The following is a 23,051-nucleotide window of genomic DNA, read 5'->3' as shown; positions in this document are numbered from 1 at the left end:
ATAATGCAGACTATCCTATACATTAAGAGGATTTTGAGATCACTCAGCATGACATATAAATTCCACTAAATGTCTAATAGAAACACTATGCAAATAGCAATAAAAAATCACGAAAAATTGAAGTGTTTCATGGTAACACAATCTTCTTTACGGTGTCAGCATCCAGGACCTTAATGGAAATGAGAGAACTGAATAAAAGGGATATTGACACGCGCTTATTATTCGTGTAATAAAATATAACTTTATTTTCTATCTGCAGGCATCATTGTGGCCTCAATATAACTGCTGTACTAATAAATAATTACCAACCATATACAAGGAGGTCATTATCACTGTGGCATATATTGCACTTGAATGTCGGAGTTAACCATTACAGTTTTTTTTTTATCTAGTGTTACTTACATTAAATGAAATTAAATACTAAACATGTATATGACATTTATCTACTTTTATCACAATATATATATAATTTGTATCATTTTTTTTCAGGCACCTTTGAGTATAGGACATCATTCGAAGAACCACATATACTTTCCTCAATTGAGTTGCCTTGAGGAGGTAAAAAAAAACAACAACACATAAATAAAAAACCCTCATTAAGTAGTACACTAATTTGAAAGTGTGTTGAAAGAATCCAACCGTACTATGTGTAAAACAACTTATGAAACGAGTCCGACTTCTGTTTCAATCTTTTTCTCGGAATAAATTCGTCAATTAGAATACAACAAGTACATTGAAGCCTTTCCGCTCTCTCTTGCCCCGCCTCTTTTCCTTCTAGTGTACCCCCAAATAACAGCAGTCAGTGATACAAGGGCAGTCATCCGTGAATAGGAAATCCGAGCCTTCACCAGAGATTCAGGTGTACACCAGTGTGTGTGCTACCAATATCACGCAAAGGGCTAACATTACACAGCCTACAAGGAAGTCGCGATACGTTGATAAACAGATCGACTTAGTTGGTTCTGTGTAATCAACACCCGATTAGTGACGTCATTAAAGTGCTCCTAATTGTAGAGTGAAAAGGTCTGTCTGTTGAACGGAACTAATTTCTTATGTTCTGCTTCAAGTACGGTAGATATGATCTGTAATAGTTTTCAATTGCACCAAATGTTTGATTACACGCGAAGGAAATATTCTATTAATATACGTCCTCTGCCGTTTTAATAACACTCTTTGGTCCTTCACATGAGAATGTGTTCAAAATGAAAGAAAACTGTGGTTAAGAAGTTACCAAAATAAACTTAAACATGTACGATTAGCAGAAGTAAAAAAAAAAGATATGTCTTCAATAGTGCCAAACGATGACTATGTTACATAGGTTTCTTTGTAGTCCTAGTGCAAACGATATTTGGTTAAGTAGGCCACAGAAATTTAAGAATATCCTGTTTTTTTCGTGATAACTTAATACTTTGTAATTTGATTTAAGAATAGTTTATTTATTATTATTAAATTTAATTCCTAGTATGATTTTTTTTTACGTATAGACTGTAATCTTTTGTTATTAAATATGCTCTTTTGTTTATTTATGAATAAGCAAGCATATTTTCAAGTAGTTATGTTTCGCTTATAAATATTCCTGACTCCAATATAAATATAAATACTTAAGAAATAAAAATTTATTTTAATATATTAAACTAACATAAAAATGTATTATCAAACGTAGTTAACGATCTGTTTGATTTGATGCAAGCAATAGTTTATAGCCAAATAGAAAAAGAAAGGAAAATATCAAAAATTTTCGTTCTTAAGATATATCAGTCTTGGTATGCTAAAAGACACAAGCTTTGCGCAGAAGCCGTATGTTTGTTTTTAATTAGCTATTAAATAGGTTTCGCTGGGCTTGTTGGTCCTCATTATAGACCACTGTATAAGTAAAAGGGTCTTCTCCAAAATCTAGGTGACACTGACAAGCTCACTCCTACCCACCGAGCAGAACTGCTCATCTCCCACGGAAAAGCACTCACTAAAAAAGGGCACTGATAAAGGCCACGTCAGTGGATCCCATAACATAGGCACTATATCTACTCCCAAAACTGGGTGATCCCTCAGATTACTCTAACCTGAATGAGTGACCCGAAGGATCATTACTCAGGTGGTTCTACTTAGTGACAAGTCAACCCTACCACCGAGTAGAGCCGCTCATATCTCCCACGGAGAAGCACCCACTGGGGAATCCGTCAACAGATACCACACCATAGACAAAAACAATCAAATGAAATTTATATTTGATTTGAGAAAGCTCAATAAAGTAGCAAGACATTAGTGCCTATAAGGGTGAAGCAAAATGCTTTTATAATCCCTGCTGTCTGATAAGGTTGCTGTGTAGGGAAAAGTTTATGAGCTAAGTGCTCTGCCCGAGTGGGTGCGAGTTAAAGATGTTCGTTAGGAAGTAGGATGGCCTTAGGTCTCCTATATTTGGAGAAATCTGTTTCGTCATAATTTGCTGCTTGTTGTACTAGTTCATTTGGATGCGAAGACGATGCTGAGAAGAACTTTACTGCTGAAGATTGCAGGAAAGGGTACACGTAGGAGATGTTTGTATTCGGTGGAGTTGGACATTTCTGATGTACTGGCGCGTTTAAGATCATGCGGAGGCATTTGTTTTGCACTCTCTGTAGTTTGAGGATATTTGTACTTGAGGTGTGGCTCCAGGCTGGGGACACATAAGTAATAATGGGTCGAATCATCAACTGATAAAGAAGTAGTTTGATTTTGGTATCCAGCTTGTTATTTCTATTGATAAGAGGGTAAAGCTGTGCAATAATTGTTGATGCTTTTGTGTGTGGACTGAAGGTTAGTTTTCTGTCCAGCAGAACACCGAGATAGTTGGCTTCTGCTTTCCAGGGAATCTTCGTGTTAAATAGAAAGATGTCGTCTTTGGGAGATGTTGAGTTTTTCGTGAAAAGCATGGCAATACTCTTTTGAGGGTTTACTTTCAGTCTCCAATTTGTGAACCAGTGCTTTAGTTTTAGCAGGTTTTCTTGCAGTTTCTTGCTTACGAGATGCGGTTTAATAGATCTGGCTAGTATAGCTGTGTTGTCAGCATAGAGGGCAATGATAGATTATGTTGGATTGTGCGGAATGTCCGCCATGTAAATTGTGAAACGTATCGGTGCAAGTAGGGACCTTTGAGGCACCCCTGCCAAGATTCGTCGCTGGATAGCTAATATACCATTTAGTTTGACTTGCATTCGTCTGCCACTAAGAAACGATTTTATAAGGTGGACTAGATCCAGTGGAATGCCGGCTAAAATCAACTTGTATAGTAGTCCAAAGTGCCATAGTTTGTCAAATGCCTTTTCTAAGTCAAAGAAGACTGCTCTGGTGTATTGGTGCCAATTGTAACTTGTGGTAATGAACTCAATTAGTCTGTGAATTTGTTGAGTGGTGCTGTGAAACTGGCGAAAACCAAACTGTTCTGTAGGAAGGATGTTTAACTTTTTTGCTGAAAGTTGAATTCTGGAAAGAATAGCTTTTTCTGCTATTTTGCCCAAATTAGATATCAGACTTATGGGACGATAACTTTGAGGCTGCTGGGGATCCTTTCCAGGTTTATAAATTGGAACCAAGTCTGCCAACTTCAATATAGAGGGAAAGTACTTGAACCTGAGCATAGCATTTATTATTGCTGTAATATGTACAATGGCCTTTCGGGGTAGCAGTTTAATAACTTTGTTGGATATGCCATCAGGCCCTGGAGCTTTTTTATTCTTTCGGCTCTTTATAATCTCATAAATTTCAGCTGGAGAAGTAGGTGTGAGTTGGCTGGTGCAGGTATCAGACCATTTTAATACGTGTCTGACGTGGCGGTGGACTTTGTAAATATGATTGAAATTTAGATTATCGTATGAAGGGCTGCACTGTTTATCTAAAATTTTAACTATAGTTTCGGCTTTTTCTGCATCTGTGCAAACAATGTCCAGATCAGATTTGAGAGGGAGAAGAGATTTATTTTTGTTTTTGATATTTCTCAGCAGCTTCCAGATGGTTTGATCACCGGGTGATATGGAGGCTAATTTATCTTCCCATATTTTGTTTCTGTGGGCTTTAAGTGCATCCCTCACAGCACTGTTCATCCTATTAAGAAACGTTTCATCTTGGGATGCCCTGGTGTTATGGTATCTTTTTCTTGCTTTATTTTTTTCCCTAATTAAGTTCATTATATCATCTGGTAGTCGTTTTGGCTTAGAAACAGTTGAATTTGAGGTGACAGATGCTAAGTCTACGTTGATTTGATGCGTAAGTTTATTGACTGCAGATTCAATTTCTTCATTGGAATTAATAAGAGGAATGGGGTCAATGTAGTTTGGAAGTGCTTTGGATAATTTTCCCCAAGGAATGATGGTGTGAGGTGAAGGGGAGCAGTCCCTTGTGATAACCCAGTTGGAGCAGGATAGGGTTGTGGTCTGAAGATAATTCGTTTAATGATTCCAGGTTGTACTGCAATTTGATATTTTGGAGGACGACTATATCTAGAACGTCGGAGGAGCCAGATGGGCTGAAATGAGTTGGTACTAAAGGACCAGCCACAGCTATACCATTGGGACTTGAGTAGTTAAAGATTATGCGGCCATTTTTGTTGGTAGATTTACTGCTCCAGGCAGGATGTTTTGCATTGAAGTCTCTAGCGATGATGACGGATCCTTTTACTCCTATGATGGCGTCCAGATCTGACAACAATGTTTTTGATGGAAGGTTGTAAGCAGCGAAAATGTTTAGGTTTCTGACTGAGTTTGTGACGACATTAATACCGTGATTTCGAGGTTGTTGGTTGCAGGGTTGGCTACTGAGTGATGGTTTATATGGTTTTTGATAAGGATGGCTGTCCCTCCATCTCTATACTCAAGTCTATCGTTTCTGTAAAACTGATACCCTCTAACTTTGAGGTTATCAGCAGGCCTCAGGTGAGTTTCATTGATTAGTAATATATCTGGGTTATATCTATTATTGAAATCCTAATTTCCAACACATTGTTTTTTAAACCGTTGGCGTTCCAAGGGATAATCCTGAGCGAATCTGGAGTGATTTTTTTCCTATGCATCAGAGAGTGCAGATATGGATTGAGTTTGCTGTAGAAATCGTTTTGTAATGCTTAATGATGGTTTTATATAGCTGATAGATTTGAGTGTAGATTAGCCAGGTTCTAGTTTTGAGCTGTCTGCTTGGAGCGGGCCACATCGGCATATGTTCTCGTTTGATGTTGAAGATTCGATTTTTTAGGGGGCTCAGTTAATGGTGGGCGAGCACCTATTGCCATGTTCTCATTCTTGGAGAATTGAGGGGCTTGAATTTCAGGAGCTCCCACACTAGATGACGAGGTAGGTTGTGGTGATGAATGCACCGTCTATAATTAGCGGAATGAGGACCATCGCATTTAGCACACTTGGCCGGGATGGAATTTGGCTTGGTGCAGTTGTTTGTGGGGTGATTCTTGTCACATTTTAAGCATCTGTACTGGGCTTTGCACAGCTTCTGGTCATGGCCAATCTGTGGCATCTATGGCACTTCCCAGAAGATGATCTCTTTCTCAATGGTTTCAGGGGTGACTTTAAGTCCACAGATTGACTTTAAATTGTAAATGTCTTTGTAAATATTGTGTATCTCAACTAGAACTAGAGGCATGGTGGTCTTGAATTCGATCTGAACATTCTACTGACCTTTATGGGAGGGTAAATTGAGGTTAGTGACTATTTCATCCGGGTCAATATCCTCAGAAACTCCTCGGAGCACAACTTTCAGATTTTTTTCGGAGGCAAGTGAAAATGTGTGACATTGTGTTCCTCTTGCGTCCAGCTCCTTTGTAGGATTTCTATAATCAGCCACCGTGGTGGGCTGAATTTTTATGCCTTCGTCTACATTTTTAGCCGATCTACAACTTATTTGTAAGTTAGCCATGGTGGTTCTTAGTGTTGTCCATCTCTGCTTTTCCCTTAGGATAATCGGTGGCACCTTTTCATTGGGAGAGGCAGAGGGGTCTGAAATGGGAGCGTCTTCGTCCATACCAACATCATTTGTTGGTTCAGCAGCGAGTGTTTTTCGTTTCTTGCGAGCGTGAGTCTCTCCTTCATCAGAAGGATTAGAGGCAAAGACAACTAGATTGAGATTTCCTCCATTTGAGGAGAGTCTTCATTTTCTTCATCATCAACCTCGGGTAAAGAATATAAGCTTAAGTAGCCGGCCATTCTCGTTCAATTTTTTTAAGAAGCTTTTTTAACAAAAGTGAGTGTTAGCCCTTTGTCGAGTGACTCGATAATGATGTCGGGGTCGATCATGCTAGTAGGCCATTTCAGCTTGAACTTCTTTTGAAGTTTATTAATGAGTATAAGAGCCGACTCGTCATCGAGCAAATCAGTGACGGCGTCTAGGTCACGCACGCTCATATCGATTTAATTGCGTGTGAGCGCTAGTACAAATCCCACAGGTCTAGACTCTAGAGACCTGCCAGCAAAAATTCTGTAGAAAATCCCGCAGCAGCAGAGGACTGCCAGCAATACCGCGTTGGCTAAATACGCGAAGCAACAGCAATTAAATTGCATCAAAAGTCAAAGTCTCACGTTGTGCTCCACTATCAGTGATTAGATGAGTATTTTCATCTTCAATCAATCACTAATTTACAACACCAATCACTCTGATAATCCTGAAGAAAACATCGTAATCACTACCAATCACTCCAAAGAAAAAACGCTGATCAATCGCCTAATCAATCAATTTTAATGTCGTAATGATCAATCAGTAAAGTAGTCTTAAAAACCTTAAAAGGACTGGCTTAAAGGGGCGAAGCAAGAATGCTTTTCATCTTCCCTGTTATCTGTAGAGGACAGTGTAGGGATAAGGTGTCATTGAGCTATTAAAGCTCCGATCGTGGCAAGAGGGTAACAGCAATAGCCGAGCCTCAGTTAAAACTTCATTGGCTACAGCATTGCCATCCATTACCCTCCAAGGGTATTAATCACCGCACCTCGCGGTCGATCAACCTAAATGGGATTTTTCAGTAAAGTCCTTATAAAGTAAAGTAGCCCTTATAGTCCTTATAAGGACTGGCTTAAAGGGGCGAAGCAAGAATGCTTTTCATCTTCCCCGTTATCTGTAAAGGACAGTGTGGGAATATAAGGTGTTATTGAGCTATTAAAGCTCTGATCATAGCAAGAGAGTAACAGCAATAACCGAGCCTCATTTAGAACTTCATTGGCTACAACATTGCCATCCATTACCCTCCAAGGGTATTAATTACCGCATCAAGTAGCTTTATCCTGTCAAAAGATTAAACTGATCATAAGTGAATTTCTGGAAGGTGTATAAAGAAATTACTAAAATCTAGTTTTTAATCGCATAAATTGCATAAAATTCAATATAAAATATTATAAATACAAGTATATTTTATAGCTAAATATAAAAATATTTAAAAAATACCTTTATTTTGTAAGGAGGGTTTCTTCCTAGTCTATGATGAGAACTGACCAGTTTGTAACAGCTATCAGGCTAGTCAAACCTAATCTAAACACTAATATTAATAATAATAATAAGACATACGGGCTCCTGGAAAGAATTTTAACTAGTAGTACATACTAAAGCAACTCCGATACCGAGTGTTATATTCTCATAGAGCTTTCTACAAAATTCTCAAAACTTTCCTAAGTATCTCTTTTTATATTTTGCTATAAAATATGGCTGTATCTATAATAGCCTCCATTCTAATATCTTAATTACGTCAAATTGGAGCTTTTCTGATATTTATTTTATTAATATATAAATAAGAATTCTTTTAAAACCGATAGTGAAAAATATGAAAACAATGCTAAATTCAGGTTGTAGAAAACTGAAGTACGATGTTTTTGATTTAATTATTAATATTCTCTGTAAAGATTGCTCTAAAGTAAATAAATGAAAATACAGTATATTTAAAAACAGTAACAACTTGATGCAATAGCGTAGTTATAATAATTGCAGTTACAAATTTCGATCCATTCGTTTAAAATTTATCGTGAAGGACATTATGCAAGGAATGGTTGATGTACTTTGAGAATTACCAAACGAATATTGTCATCTGTAGAATATATAATCCTAAAAAAAAGTGATTTAGTAATAAAGCACATTATAACTTTTGACCCACTCACCCTGAATTTCAAAAAATAAAATAAAAATAAAAATACCACCGCCACAAGCAGTTCTTTGTATAACATACTTTGGAACAAACATCATGACAATGTTCGTGACAGCATGAAAATATCGACACTCAAAAAGTCAACTGTCATTGAAACAATACGGCATTGTACATATCCATTATAAGAGGTTTTGACATGTACCTCGATGTTGTGGAGTGGAAAAAGTAGAAGATTTTGTTGTTAAGTTAGTCTTCGGTTCACCGCTCCTTACTACAAGCATTTATTTCATTTTCTCTTCTTTATAATTAATTTTTATTAGCAAAATAATTTGAAAGGATAATATTTTTTCATCTATAATTGGACGTTTTAATGGCACATTAGAAATGGAAAAAGAAAATGATAATCTAACGCCTTTTATTTCTAAAGTGAAAATACAGCATCTTTTAACCTAACTAACGTTTGGAAGATTGTGAACCGCTAGGTTTCACCTATTAGTCATCACTGATAATGAGCTTGAGGCTATCACTGAATCACACTTTTAGGGGGGGGGGAGAGATTACAGAGACACTGCCACCATTTCTTCATTCTAATCCTAGCACTCATATTTGTTGTTTGAAATAATGCGAGATGTACGGTTGATTTTATTTCTTTTTATTTATTTTTAACTTCAAATTTCTGGAACGAAACTTTGGCATCTAACAACCGTACTTGCTTGTGCTAAACGTCGACTAAATCGAAACCGGTCGAAGAAATTACTAGAACAAGTTCCCTAAGTCGACAACTGAAATTAAACTCGTAATGGTCTTTCTAGGGCTATGGAAGCAAAGGCCACAAAGCAACATCCAAAATTTGCCATTGCCAAATTAACATTGAGGGTTAAATGTGAATACCTCTCAAAGATTTTATATCACAAAAATGTCGATGTTGTTCTTGTTCAAGAGACTCACTACTGTAAGAATGAGGATCAGCTCCACCGCAGGGGCAGAATTCCTGGTTACATTATCATTGGAGCCACTTACCATCATGCACATGGCCTTGCCACCTATGTACGTAGTACCCTAGAAGATTTCCACCTCATTACAATTAGCATTGTCGGCGGCGTGCATCTGACAACAACTATGATAGGGAATATAACTATTACCAACGTGTATAAATCCCCTGCCCACTTGTGGCCTCCACAAGTTCTACCAGTGTACAACCACCCTGCGATGACATTAGCAACCACCACACGCTATGGAAATATGCTTCCAATAATGAATGCGGAGAGACATTGACTGAATGGGCAGAAATTCACAACATGCACCTAATTTTCGATGCAAAAGATAGATTTTCCTTCAGGTCATTGTTGGTAGCCTGCCTCTATACGTGTGGTGAGTAACAGAACCTGATCACAGCAGCTTCGTTTATGTCTGAATCCTTGGAACAGGGAATACAACCCCGACCTCTGCTTCGTTACTCAAGACAACAATGGACGACTGTTACCTACATCGAGAAAAGTTCTCTCCAACTTTCCCCGAAGCCAACATAGATCAATCATATTAGAGGTAGGTCTGCAGGTACCCCTTATCAGATCCATCCAACGTCCCTGGAACTACCAGAAAGCCGACTGGGATACATTTGTTACTTGTCTTGAGAAATATGTCCGTTGGATCCCTCCAACAAGCAATAATTACAAGAGATTCATGGGAGCTGTATTAGCTGTAGGTAAGAAGACCATACCAATAGGTTTCCTGAAGGAATATATATCTCTGGATGGGATGATGACAGTAATAAACTATCAAGAATATCTAGAGTGTGGCGATTCTGATATTGCAGATGAACTCATTCACAGCCTTGACACCAGCCAACAGAAGAAATGGACTGAGACAGTAGAAAGCTCGATTTTCGGCACTCCAGTAGAAAAACATGAAGCCTTCTAAGAAAACTAGGTAGTGGCACCCTGACCGCCCGGGGACAATCAGCTATTTCTCCTAACTAATATGGATCACATATTGTCAACACATCAAGATATACCACCAAGGACAAACAACACACTCTTCAAATAAAAAGAGAACTTACATATTTGAAAAATAATAGACCATCAGACCCTTTATATTCGGGACCTTTCACTCTTGAAGATATTAACACTGCTCTAATGGATATGAAACCAGCAAGGCTCAAGGTTTCGATGGAATTTATCTTGATTTCCTGTTGAAGACAGGCCAAAAGGTTCGGCAGTGGTTGGCTTGCTTTTTCTCTGACATCCTCCAGACTGGTAGACTTGCGAGAGAGTTTAAGAGGACAATAATTATCCCCATCTTAAAACCAGGAAAAACCAACAACAAACCAGAAAACTACCGACCAGTCGCCCTGCTTATCACCTGTTATAAGCTCTTAGAAAGGTTCATCCTCAATTGAATTTCCCCCTAAGATAATAGAACAAGTCCCAGTGGAACAGGCCGGATTCAGATATAAACGAAGCTGCTGTGATCAGGTTCTGTTACTCACCACATTTATAGAGGCAGGCTACCAACAATGCTTGAAAACAGCTGTAGCTTTTGTGGATCTTACCACAGCTTGTAATACAGTCTGGAGACATGGGGCAGTCTGCAAGTTGCTCCGCGCAGGCCCATGCAGAAAAATAGAGAAAGCTTGGGATCCCTCAGCAACAACGCTTCGCTGTACTGTTCTTGGCCTCGTTTACTCTGCAGTGTGTATGGACGAGAACAAAAGTAAACAAAGAACACTGGATAATGGATTACCACAAGGGTCAGTCCTGGCTCCCCTACATTTTAACTTATACATCGCAGATTTCCCTAATACAGCCTCCAAGAAGTTTTGCTACGCCGATGACATTGCTCTAGCCACCAGACACACCAATTTTACTACAATTAAAATTGTAGTAAATTTACGCCTGGTTATTGTTCAGGTGGAAGCATGAAACTTCTGTTTTGCTAGGATTTAGGCGTAATCTCCATTTCCTAGATGAATACTTCAGCAAATGGAGATTACTCCTAAATCCTAGCAAAACAGAAGTTTCATGCTTCCACCTGAACAATAACCAGGCTAACAAAGAACTCATGGTCTACTTCAGCAACAAACTGCTATGCTACAACAGATTCCCGAAATATGTGGGCTTCACTCTGGATAGAGAACTATCTTTTAAACCACATCTCATTAACAAATCATCCAAGATAAAAACAAGAAACGATATACTGCAAAAACTATGCGGAACAACTTGGAATGCCTCAGCAACAACGCTTCGCTGCACTGCTCTTGGCCTCGTTTACTCTACAGCTGAATACTGCTCACCCATGTGTATTTGGTTGATGCTCAGCTTAACACCACTATGCGCCTTATTTCTGGAACTGTAAAATCAACCCCAACCTACTGGCTCCCAGAGCTAAGCAACATCCCACCTGCAAACATCCAACTTTCTTCTACATAAATACAGCAAAATCATGGAAATACAAAATCTTCCAATCCAGAAAGACATCAAAAAATCTTGCAAAGACAAATTTCAACATGAAATTTGTGGAAAGAGTCCTGGTGTAACACTTCAACGGGAGTCTTCCATGAATTAGTGGGTCAATGGCTTCAATGCCTTCGGGTTTTGACCTACCACGGAAAACTTGGTCCACCCTTAACCGAATCCGCACCAATCATGGCAGATGTGAGGACCACCCCTTTACAAATGGGGAATGATTGCCTCACCCAGGTGCGACTGTGGATCACCCCGCCAGACAATTAATCATATTACAGCAGAATGTGTCCAACGTGCATACAGTGGAAGCCTGTCAGACTTCATCCATGCTACACCAAGTGCAGTGACTGGATAATCAACATGGACATACAGTTGTAGTCTATTCTTGAGTGTCTCTGTTATGACTGTATTATGTCTTATTATTGTGCATATGTCTATTACTATGTCCATATATATTAAGAATTAATGTAATGTAACTTTTCACGTCTGAGCCATACGCTAAATAAATAATTCTCCCACCTTATTCTGCAAGTCTACACAATTATTTCGAATCGCTTCCACCAATATTCAGGTAATTTCATGACCCCATCACGACATGACGGAGCGTCTTCTTGACGGAACCATATCGTTACCGTTGTCTTGATTTTAATATCTGACACAAACTAATGTGTTCTGAAATGTTCCGTCTGTTTTAGAAACAGGTGAAAGACAAGTGGAGTCAAGTTTAGGTTATATGATGGATGGTTTAAGGCAGTGATAATCGCTACTACATGTCAGGATGAATTCTGGGAATCTGTGCTTTGAATATTTCAATTTCAATAATGCAGTTGTCGCGTAGAGTTAGAGAATAATTCGTGGCTACTGGTACCACCAGTAGCCACGAATTATTTTGAATGTATTATATCATTCCCGTTTCAGAAAATGGTGTTGAAGTTTACATCTTGGCCACATACATCCCAACATCAATCATTACTCGATTTCATCCACACTGACATCATCTCCTAACACTAAACCATGCTTACTGCTATTATTATTATTATTATTATTATTATTATTATTATTATTATTATTATTATTATTATTATTATTATTATTATTATTATTAAATTCTTCTAACAGTACTGTAAAACTTGACAACAAAATGCAATAAAGTCTAACGAAATTTTTACAGTTTAAATTTTAAATCCATATACTCCAATGATGTAAGCCCTTTTTTATGCATAGATACTTGATAAATTTATTGTTTTATTCATATTTTTTTCATCGAAATAATAGGCCTACAAGCAGTTCACTTTAAAAAATCATCACAAAACTAGTCCTCCTTTAGAAGCGAGCTTCCATAGCTCTAGTTAGTAATTCATGACGCTCTTTGTTGGACCCAACCTTTTGGACCTGAGTCCAACAAGTTCGAAACCCGTCTAGGATGCCAAAAAATCTTTATAAGGGAATTTAAAACATTTAAAACATTACAGGCTTGTTCGGTCGTAATAAAAAATAAAATAAAATAAAATAAACCGCTTTAGTAACCCTTACAGTTTTGAAAGGAAAAAATACTAAAAAGTGTGGGCGTAATCAGAAACATTCATAAAAACAATGTTGGTTTCTCAATAGCATTTTTGTATGATGACGTCATTCGTTATCAGGGCAATTGAACGTTTATGTTAATTGCTGGACAGAGCACTTAGTCAGCTAACTAGCTTGGTTGACCAAGTGGAGAGCGTGTCTGCTCTCCAACCCACAGGCTGTGAATTTGAATCCTATTATAGTATGAATGCTTGTGAATATATTTAGGCGGTAGGTGATGATTAATGGAGGCATGAAAGGTCTTAGAAAAGAGCAGAGTTTACGGTTATCTAAATCTTTAGTCCCTTTTTTGTCTCAACCTTTAGACTTTTCAATTAAGTTAGCTGGATATATATATGGATAGCAGGATTTTTCCTCCCAGAAACTCAGGGTATTCATTCGCTGATCAGGAGACAATACATACGATTAACAGAAATAATGCACTGACCTCGATGACTTCATAATTCCGAACAACAGTACTGCGTGTTGGATCACTGGTATTCATGCGTAGCATTCTGTGGACATGTATTGCGAGGTGAAGCTAGTTTCGCTCATTCATCGATAGGTGAAAAATAGCCAACCAGACCAAGAACTCAGATTTAAGCCATTTTTAAGACTGAGCTATGAATGTCTTTTCTTAACCAGAAAAGCTTCAAGGAAGAGAAATTCCCATTTCCGTTGTAGAAAAATTATTTATTGCTATAATAATTATAGAAATGCATGAGTGCTCCATTCCTGAGATTTATCCAAAGCAGAACCTAAGAGTCAAAATTCTTCCCAACTACAGATTATAAATCGCTTCTGCCCGGATTATGTATATCATGAATTCCATGGCCAGTTGCTGCAATCTCATCTAATCTCATACATTTTAAGGTGTTTTTATCAAGAGGAAGGAGAATGAATTTTTGGTGAATGCAGCTGCCATCTTATGAGGTCGATAGGCTTGTTTGTCTCTTTCATGTCATTTGTTGCAATGTATTGAGAGACCATCCAACATTGGACAAACACATTGCACCCCCCCCCCTGACATCCAGAATTCGTCAGGAATTTCATCATAGCTCGATAACGACGCTCTAGTTGGAAAGACCTCAGTTCCCTTCCCCGACCAGGACTGGAAGAACCTTCCAGCTGAAGGTGAGTTAGCCGGTCTCTTATGCAGATTTGGTTTTCGTGCCGGAAACCACGAGTTTCTCATCCTGCAAAACAGGAAACCAGCCAGAAGAACAAACTCAGATATAATATTCTGCCTCATAGCCTGAGTAGTTTCGTCCGTCATTTGAAAACAATTCAATTCATTAAAATGGATGTCAGATGTCTAAAAACAGTTTCTAAGTTCAAAAGCTTACTTATTATTATTATTATTATTATTATTATTATTATTATTATTATTATTATTATTATTATTATTATTATTATTATTATTATACTGAATTGTTCATTAGATTGTTCCTAAATGCCAAGCTGTGAACCAACATTCAGATTTTTTTTTTTTTTTTTGAAGACATATCGAAAACGAATCGGGAGGTGGCGCATTCTATCATGGTTTCTTCATCATGACAATGCACCGACTCATTCTGCTTTATAACTCCGCAGGGATTTGTGCCAAAAAATGGCACAATTTTTTAAAATCATGCTCACTTCTTAAATTCTTGTCTCTTGTCAATTTTTCAAAAGCCAGGTTGAAAACACCTGCAGATATTTTATACATTGGCAGAAAACGCCCGCCTAGTTGGCCGAGTGAGTAGCATACCAGCTGTCCAACAGGTGTCGTGGGTTCGATCCTACGGTGGTCATAAGTGTTTGTGAAGGCCTACTCTGGGCGAGTTTGTATAGCTCCTTGACTGTAAATAGCTCCTTGAGTGTTTATAAGGCTTGTCTTAAAAAATAACAAATGAACTACCAGAGGAGGACCAAAGAATGCACACTTGTTTAGAACGCTGTTGCCAATCCGATCAAATGCCTTACATATTCTGGCCTCTCCGTCATTCATGACACTTGTCCAAAAATTAATGGCACAAGCTAAGAGATCTTGCGAAAAATCTGTGGCGAAAGAAATCCCTACCGGAAGATGCTAAATGAATGATCTAAAAGTTGAATGCGTGTCATGAATTTTTTTTTCATTATTTTTGAAAAGGCGAAGCGATCCATTTTATAACATTTATAACTAATATATTTAGATTATTAATACAAATGTATATATTTATAAAAATAAAAAAACACATTAAATTTCAGCAACAGCGTACATTATATTTTCATTTGTTATTCTGCAGAGATAAACAACAAAGAACTTTTCTCATAATAGATAAAAAAAGTTCGAAACTGATAAAGAACCATTATATTATTTTAATACGTATTTTATATTCAATAAAAGACGCAATAAAATTTATTACAACACGGAAGACCTACTGCCAATAGTTTCAAAAAAAGGACCAGTAGGGACTGCAAACTCCATGAAAAAAAATTAACAATAATAAAGTAGCAGGAGTAGATGGAATAAAAGAAGCTCACAAAAAAAATACGAAACACGGTTTAATTGATATAAAATATATACAGTTCATTCATGCATAAGTATGAGTATTATACATATATATAGGAGTTTCCATAGCTGAGTTGGTTTCAATGGAGCTCTTCGGTTGAATAAGATCTAAGTTCGAATTCGCTTACGACGTTATCAGGGTTTTGCATTCAAAGGGTGAGCTAGCCTCTTTCATACGCAGGTGGAAGGGTTTTCGTCTGTCAAAACAGACAAACCATCCACCTGATCACACATATCTACAGATATATTACTGTTGGGCAAGGAAGTTAACGGAAACTACTTTGTTCTATAATAATTACCTCCTCCTTATAAGTATATTAGGCCTAGTGGCCTGTTACGTTCGTATTAGACATGATCTATTACGATCCGAAACCGCAACCGCCTCGAGGAACAGGTGGGTAGCCCTATGACTCCCGATGTGTTCTATGTCTGTAAATGCGTGTGTTCACGGGGTCGGTTTGCGTGTTCTGAGGGAAGAAAAACCCGAGATTCCGTGTGAAAAGAAAAAACTCTATCTACGTATGAGACTGGCTAACTCACCTTTAGTCGAAAGAGACCAAAAAAAAAGTTCCTCACGTGTTGAACGGGAATCGAACCCAGGTCTTTCCGATCAAAGGGCTTCGTCTATACCGAGTGAGCTACGAAGGCTCTATAATAATTATCTAGTAATGTGAAATTACTTCCCCACCAACCATTGGGCTGAGGGAATATACATACACACATATAAATATCTTCATACATAAAAAGTGAATAAGAAGAATGTGGAAAATCGCAGTCCAATTAGACTTGTTGTCCCATATGTTTAAATTATTAATAATTTCAAACAGATTTATCCAACTAATCAAGCAAACCTGATTTAGGGTATAAAACATGATTTCTGCGTACAGAAATCATGTGCATACTTCTTAACGGAATCATGCACAATATGCCGATTTATTTTGTGTTGATAGACTATTCAGCAGGAAAAAGGATAGGCTAAGAAAAATGATAGAAGAATTAGTTGTAATTTTGAAGGAAGATACACTCAACAGTTTATATCACGGAAACGAAACTGATGGTAAGCATAGAGGAAAAGTATAACATAGTGGGGAAAAAGTGTAGAAATAGAAACAGTAGGAAAATACATTTACTTTGGGAAAAACCATAACAATTTGGGAGGGGGGGGGGGATACGTGAAGAAATCAAACTAAGGATTAAACTAGGATGATCTGCCTTTTTATATAAAGAAATTATTATGCAGCAAAATAAAAACAAACAAAAAAAAATTAAAATCCTCGTGTATAATTCCAACCAAGGATTATGGAGCAGAGACATGGATATTTACCAAATGAATAATAGATAAAACGCGCAGTTTTCATTTATGATACCACACAATAGAAAGAAAAAGAAAAAGGATATTAAGGTCAGAGACCAAAATATTTGGCTTAGAAGAAAGAACGCTGAAGATGAGCTGCCGGTTGACGAATTACAAACTAGAGTGCCATATAACAGATGAAACAAAACCATAATAGAAGGGAAACGGGAAACCGTATTTAAAGGCGAGTTTTTTTTTTAAAAAAAATGAAAACCAGAAAGAAAGGTGATAGAAGCCAGCGTTTAGAGTGCAAGAAGATTATGGCATCGCAAGACTCCATAAGGGATCATAAAAAAAGACAAAGAATAGGAGGACATAACAATTCTTGTGACATAACAACCATGCTGAGAATCTCAGCACTGAAGGGAAAACAAGTGACAACTGAGAGGTCCAATAAATGCATTCAGGGGACCCTCTGAAAACTACCTTTAGACTGTACTTGTCGAAGAATGAGATCTAGGCTTTAAACACATCTTAATAACCAGTACTTGTTTCATTATTAATAAGAGCGAAAGATACTGGCTTTTGACAATTAAGCATAAAGAAAGTTGAATGGAAAAAATGGCGATTTCTATTATTTATTTTATTTTTTAAATACAGATTGCATAAGTCACACAGAAGGAATAACTATCTATCTATCTATCCCAATGGCTTTAACAGGCCTTTAAGGCCCACAACCTTCCAAGCATGCTTGGATTTCGTAACCGAAATACGAGGATAGAATGGTCACTCCTATGCCTCAAGGTATTCTTGGCTGTATCCCTGTGTGTTCAAGGGGCCGGTTTGCCTGCTTGCGGGATGAAAAACACCAGATAAACTGGCGGAAAAAACCCTACTGCCCGCGCCCAAGACCGGCTAACTTGGCTATGGCTGAGGAAGATCCTTCAGCTCCTCACGTCTCCGACGGGAATCGAACCTAGGACACTCCTTCCCCAGGCATATGGTTGCGAAGCGCAAAGCCACTAGGCTAACCGCGCGGACGAAGGAATAACTATGTATCTATGAAATGTCTCTAATGTTATCCTGTATGCGAAAAGGAACCCATGCTTTCAGTCTGTGCCATATATATAGTGTATCCTATTAAAATGGTATTAGTCCAAATATTAAATAGAGATTAAATGAACACTATTAAAAACAGTATAGCAAAAAGAAGATACTAATTACGAATAATTAACATGAAATCTCAAAGTACACCGTACCTCGACAAAAAAATGGGAAATGGGCGCCGGTCTGGGCCGACTGCAGTCTTAATGTAAACATCGTAGTAAGACAGTGGTTCTTAAATACATTTTTTGTTTGACAGTTCCGGAGATCGTAATGACAGTCATCCCTACACACGAAAGCCTGAAAAACGTATAGCACAAAAGTGCATGTATGCGTGTGTAAAAGCAAAGATTGTAATCGAAATAATAATTGAATTTTTCTCAAAAATGTATACAAATGCTGATGGTGTTGCATGTTACTCTTTCGTATTAATGCGATAGAAAAAAATATTGTTATTTATCGAGTAAATAGTTCAAAGAAAGAAGGGAGGAAAACAAGCTCGTAGATAAAATATCATTAGCTAATAAATAATACGTAGAAGGTAGCAACAAGAATTCCTAAGTGTCATTTAATACGAAGCAAAACTATCAAATCAATGTAAATTTCTGTATATGTAAATATATAAATGTAAATTTTATTAATGTAAAGATTTTAATAAAACTACGTGACAAATTAATAATTGATTTTTCTCAAAAGTTTGTGACAATGCTTAGGTGGCGTTGCATGTTAATCTTTCGTATTAATGCGATAGAAAACAAATATTTTTATTTATCCAGTAAATAGTTCAAAGAAGGAAGGAAGGAAAACAAACTCGTAGATAAAATGTCATTAGCTAATAAACAGTACGTAGAAGGTAGCAATAAGAATTCCTAAGTATTAAATGGAATTCCTAAGAATTCCATTTAATACGAAGCAAAACTGTCAAATTAATGTAAATTTCTGTAACATTTTAATAAAACTACGTGAGAAATTAATAATTGTTTTTTTCTCAAAAATTTGTAACAATGCTTAGGTGGCGTTGCATGTTAATCTTCGTAATTAATAAAATGCAAAAATATACATTTATTTCAAGTTCAGAGAAAGGGGAAAAACAGGTTTGTATTAAAAGTTAGAATATCGTTAGGAAATAAACAACAAGTAGAAGGTAGCATTCTGAGAATTCCTAAGTGCCATTTGATACTAAGTGTATTAACAATAACAAAAAAATTAAATTGGGTGTCTTATTGCAGAAGATTGATTCGGTTGAGTCGTGCTACATTAAATCAACTGGTTAAACATTGCATAAACCATACCTGCTTCAGGACAACTATATAAATCCTTCCATAGCAAAATGCCATGAGTAGAGCCGGATACACAATAGTAGCAAAGTATATAAGTACGAGAAAATCATAATCAATGATTGGGATAAAGAGACAACGATCATCTGTCCCGGGTCCATTATTCCAACCGAAGAGAGGCAGAAGTCCTACCACGGTACCCAGTACCCAACAGCACGCTATGATAAGGGCTGCTGCTCTACCGGACATCAATCGGCTGTAACAGAAAGGGTAGAGAATTGCCCAGTAGCGGTCGAGAGTCACTGCCAGAAGGTTCAGAATGGAAATGGTGCAGAGAACCACAAGTACAGACAGCATCAACAGGCAAGTTCTAAATGAGTTCGTTGGCAATCCCATTTCGGTCATGATGGCAGATGGAATCCCAAACATACCCACCAGGAGATCGGACACAGCAAGACTCAGTATGTAGAAGTTTGTCAACTTTCGTAGTCGCCGGTCAAGCGCGAATGCTGCCACTACTAAAGAATTCCCCGCCACTGCCATGATAGCAACGATGACCTCAAATAAGGTGTATGTCACAGGCAGACTAGGGTTGTCCGCCATGTCACACACAGATCCCTTGGCTGCTTTTACTACCGACCTTGGAAAATGCAGTCTGTACGCTCTCGTGGTTCGACATCATCTGGGCAGCCACGTGTTAAAATCGATCTTTCAAAAGTGCGTGGGCAAAGCCATGAAAGCCAACTTGCACATGCGCAGTTTATGCACTTAATGTGTATATTCAAACATATCCATATAAATACCATTGAGACCGGTGTTAAGTGCGCCCTCTAGTTATTTCGCTCTTCATGGAAAGTTGTTTTCATAGTAACTAAATTGTTGCATAGTAACGAAACTATTAGAATAGATCATTTCTCGATTAAATTGGTACCTGCAATAAACATGTTTTGTTTTTTTTCATGCTTATGTCATAATTATTAGGTTATTTATATTTCTTTTCGCTGTAAACAAACAGGAAGGAAGGAAGGACTATTATTTCCTGATTCTGACACACACACACACACATACACACACATACGCGCGTGAACACAAAACATGCAGTATTCGTTCTGATAAAAATGCCACTTTCACTTGTAGCTTAGAGTTTATTAGTGTTTACTTGTAAAGACGTTCTTAACATAGCGAACAAAGAACTCTTTGGTGTGCCTAAGATATAATCATTATTCAAACCTACGAGTTTGAAAAAATCGCTCAATTAAACTAGAGAATTATTTTTTATAAATGTTTTCTTTTTTTTCTCTTTTTTTTTTCGCACAGTTATATGTTGTTATTTTCAATCGCATATCTTACAATGAAAAATAATAATTATATCTTGAACGGAAAAACATCCACAACTGCTAATTCTATACAGTAACAAACAATAAAAATAAATCCATATAATGCTTCTTTTTTGTTTTATTTTATTTTTTATTTTTTTTCACGTCTGTGTTTCTGTGGCATTATTTTAATGTCCAGTTTGCGTGTGTCTGGGGAAATTCCACTTACGCTTTTCGGGAGTCAAGGTCAAAACCTCGCGGTTATGGACATAGGTAAAAGTGCAGGTTTAATATCAAGAGGAAAAAAACAGTGCATGAAATGGAGGCCTATATAAGAAAGTTCTACTATACATAAAAGAATAGAGCATGAAATACATTACAAATGGCATAAAGATCTTCGAAGCCCATAGCATATATATTAAAAAAAAATTCGTTTTTTAAAGATGTGTTTCATAAATATTTTGTCCATCTGCTACATGCTATATCTCCAGTCGAGATGGACGGATTTTTATCAAAACTTGCATCTCAGATGATTTCTATGTTAACTTTCTTCGATTTTGGTTTCAATGAGACATTTGGAGTGGCAAAACTTAGCGATACGTTCCAAAATGAAGCAATAATAATAATAATAATAATAATAATAATAATAATAATAATAATAATAATAGCACTTTTCTCTGGCGCGTCGGAAGATAATTATATTTGTAATTTAGAATCTGTTCTAAAATCTTGCGAGTCATCTCAGTTTCGGATTCAATCGGGCCAATTTAATTAAATTCCATTTAATTTAATTTAGTATTTCGTCAAATGGACCGTATATATGGATCTTCTCATAAAAACAAACAAAAAGAAAGTTATCAGACTGATCTTAATATTTCTACTTATTTTATTTTATGTTAGACTGTTAGTTCTATAATATAACTGCAAACGAAAGAGCTTAAATTGTACAACACTGTGTGACAGTTTAACCCGTCGATCGTGTCGACGGGTTAAACAGATAATAAATAAAACATGTTAAACAGAACAGGCAGGTCGATAGCAGAGCGATATTCGGTCGATCTCTTGTTTATTCCTCCTTACAAATTTAATTGACACTGACAACGTAATATTTTATTTATCATTATTTTTTAATTCTCTTTAAGTGTATTGCTATTGTTTATTTATTTTTCGTTAAAATTGTCAAATAATCAGTAATTTTCTTATAAGTCCGGGTAAATGAATTAATTGGGATCAGTAGAAGTCAAACAGCGAGCCGAGTGAATACGATTATAAGCAAAGCACATCGTATGCGTTTCGTTTATAATCGTGTTTACTCGTAACTACACTACACACTTCCCACTACCGACTTAGAATTTCAGTTGAGTTTCAGTTACTCTAAATTTATCATTGGATTTACCATTATTTTGTTCGTTAATTGATAAGTCATAAACATTTTTTATTTTAATAAAATATTTAAAAGTTATTATTTTTTTTTTAATTTGAGGATAATCATGAGTGTATCAAAGAAATCGAAGACGTATTATTTTCAAAAAGGCATGGGAAGCGGATTATTTCTTTACAATGGTAAATGGAAAGTATTGTTGTTTGATTTGTAATTCATTTGTAGCAATTCCAAAAAAAAAAAAAAATGATAATATTGAGAGATATTTTCGATCGCTACATGCAAAATATGATGAAGATTTTCCCAAAAATTCCGAAATACATGAATCAAAAATTATAAATTTAAAGGCAGGACTTTCTGGACAACAAAATATGATTTCGAAAGTAATAAATAAACCAATATCAGTCACTATTGCATCTTTGAAAGTGTGTCATTTATTAGCAAAAGCAAAAAAGCCTTTTACTGATGGAGAGTTAATAAAAGAATCGTTTCTTGCAGCAGCAGAATCTTTATTTTCTGATTTTAAAAACAAAAATGAAATCATTTCGAATATTAAAGATTTACAACTTTCCAGAACAACGGTTATGAGAAGAGTTGAAATTTTAAGTGCCGATCTGAATACTCAGTTAATGTCAGACATTCACCAGGGTGTTGCGTTTTCATTACAATTTGATCAATCGAACGACTTCACTGATATTGCTCAGTTAATGGTATTTATTCGCATGGTATTTCAAGATTATTCAAGTAAAGAAGAACTTTTGAAAATTGTACCATTATTGGGAAGGACTAGGGAAGAAAACATTTTTTCGGCATTTGATGAATTTGTGAAACAACACAAACTTTCTTAAACTTGTGTCTATTACTACTGACGGTTCTCTTGCAATGATAGGTAATAAATCAGCAGAGACGTCGTGAGGAATTTTGGCGCCTATGGCCAGGAAAGAAAATTGCGCCGTTCTAAAAAAAAAAAAAAACTTTAAAAATCCCAATTTTTGCGCCTATGTAAAATTAGCGC

The 23,051-nt window shown here is 36.7% G+C and overlaps 1 protein-coding gene across 1 annotated transcript in view; it reads right to left on the bottom strand.

The window, feature by feature from the left end:
- Window positions 1-19,974, bottom strand: part of AdoR (Adenosine receptor) — a 58,368-nt gene extending 38,394 nt beyond the window's left edge. Inside the window, exon 1 of the mRNA XM_090400711.1 lies at window positions 19,355-19,974. Coding sequence (XP_090256837.1) covers window positions 19,355-19,942 — 588 coding nt within the window. The 5' untranslated portion in view covers window positions 19,943-19,974. The remainder of the gene's footprint in view (window positions 1-19,354) is intronic.
- Between the last annotated feature and the right edge of the window lie 3,077 nt (window positions 19,975-23,051).

This window comes from Typopeltis vanoorti, chromosome 11 (genome assembly GCF_054136105.1).
Source record: "Typopeltis vanoorti isolate ZY-2024b chromosome 11, IOZ_Tvanoo_1.0, whole genome shotgun sequence".
In the NCBI taxonomy this organism is placed as follows: Eukaryota; Metazoa; Arthropoda; class Arachnida; order Uropygi; family Thelyphonidae; genus Typopeltis; species Typopeltis vanoorti.
Note: the sequence above shows the minus strand (reverse complement) of the source record. Positions and strands in the feature narration are given on the sequence as shown.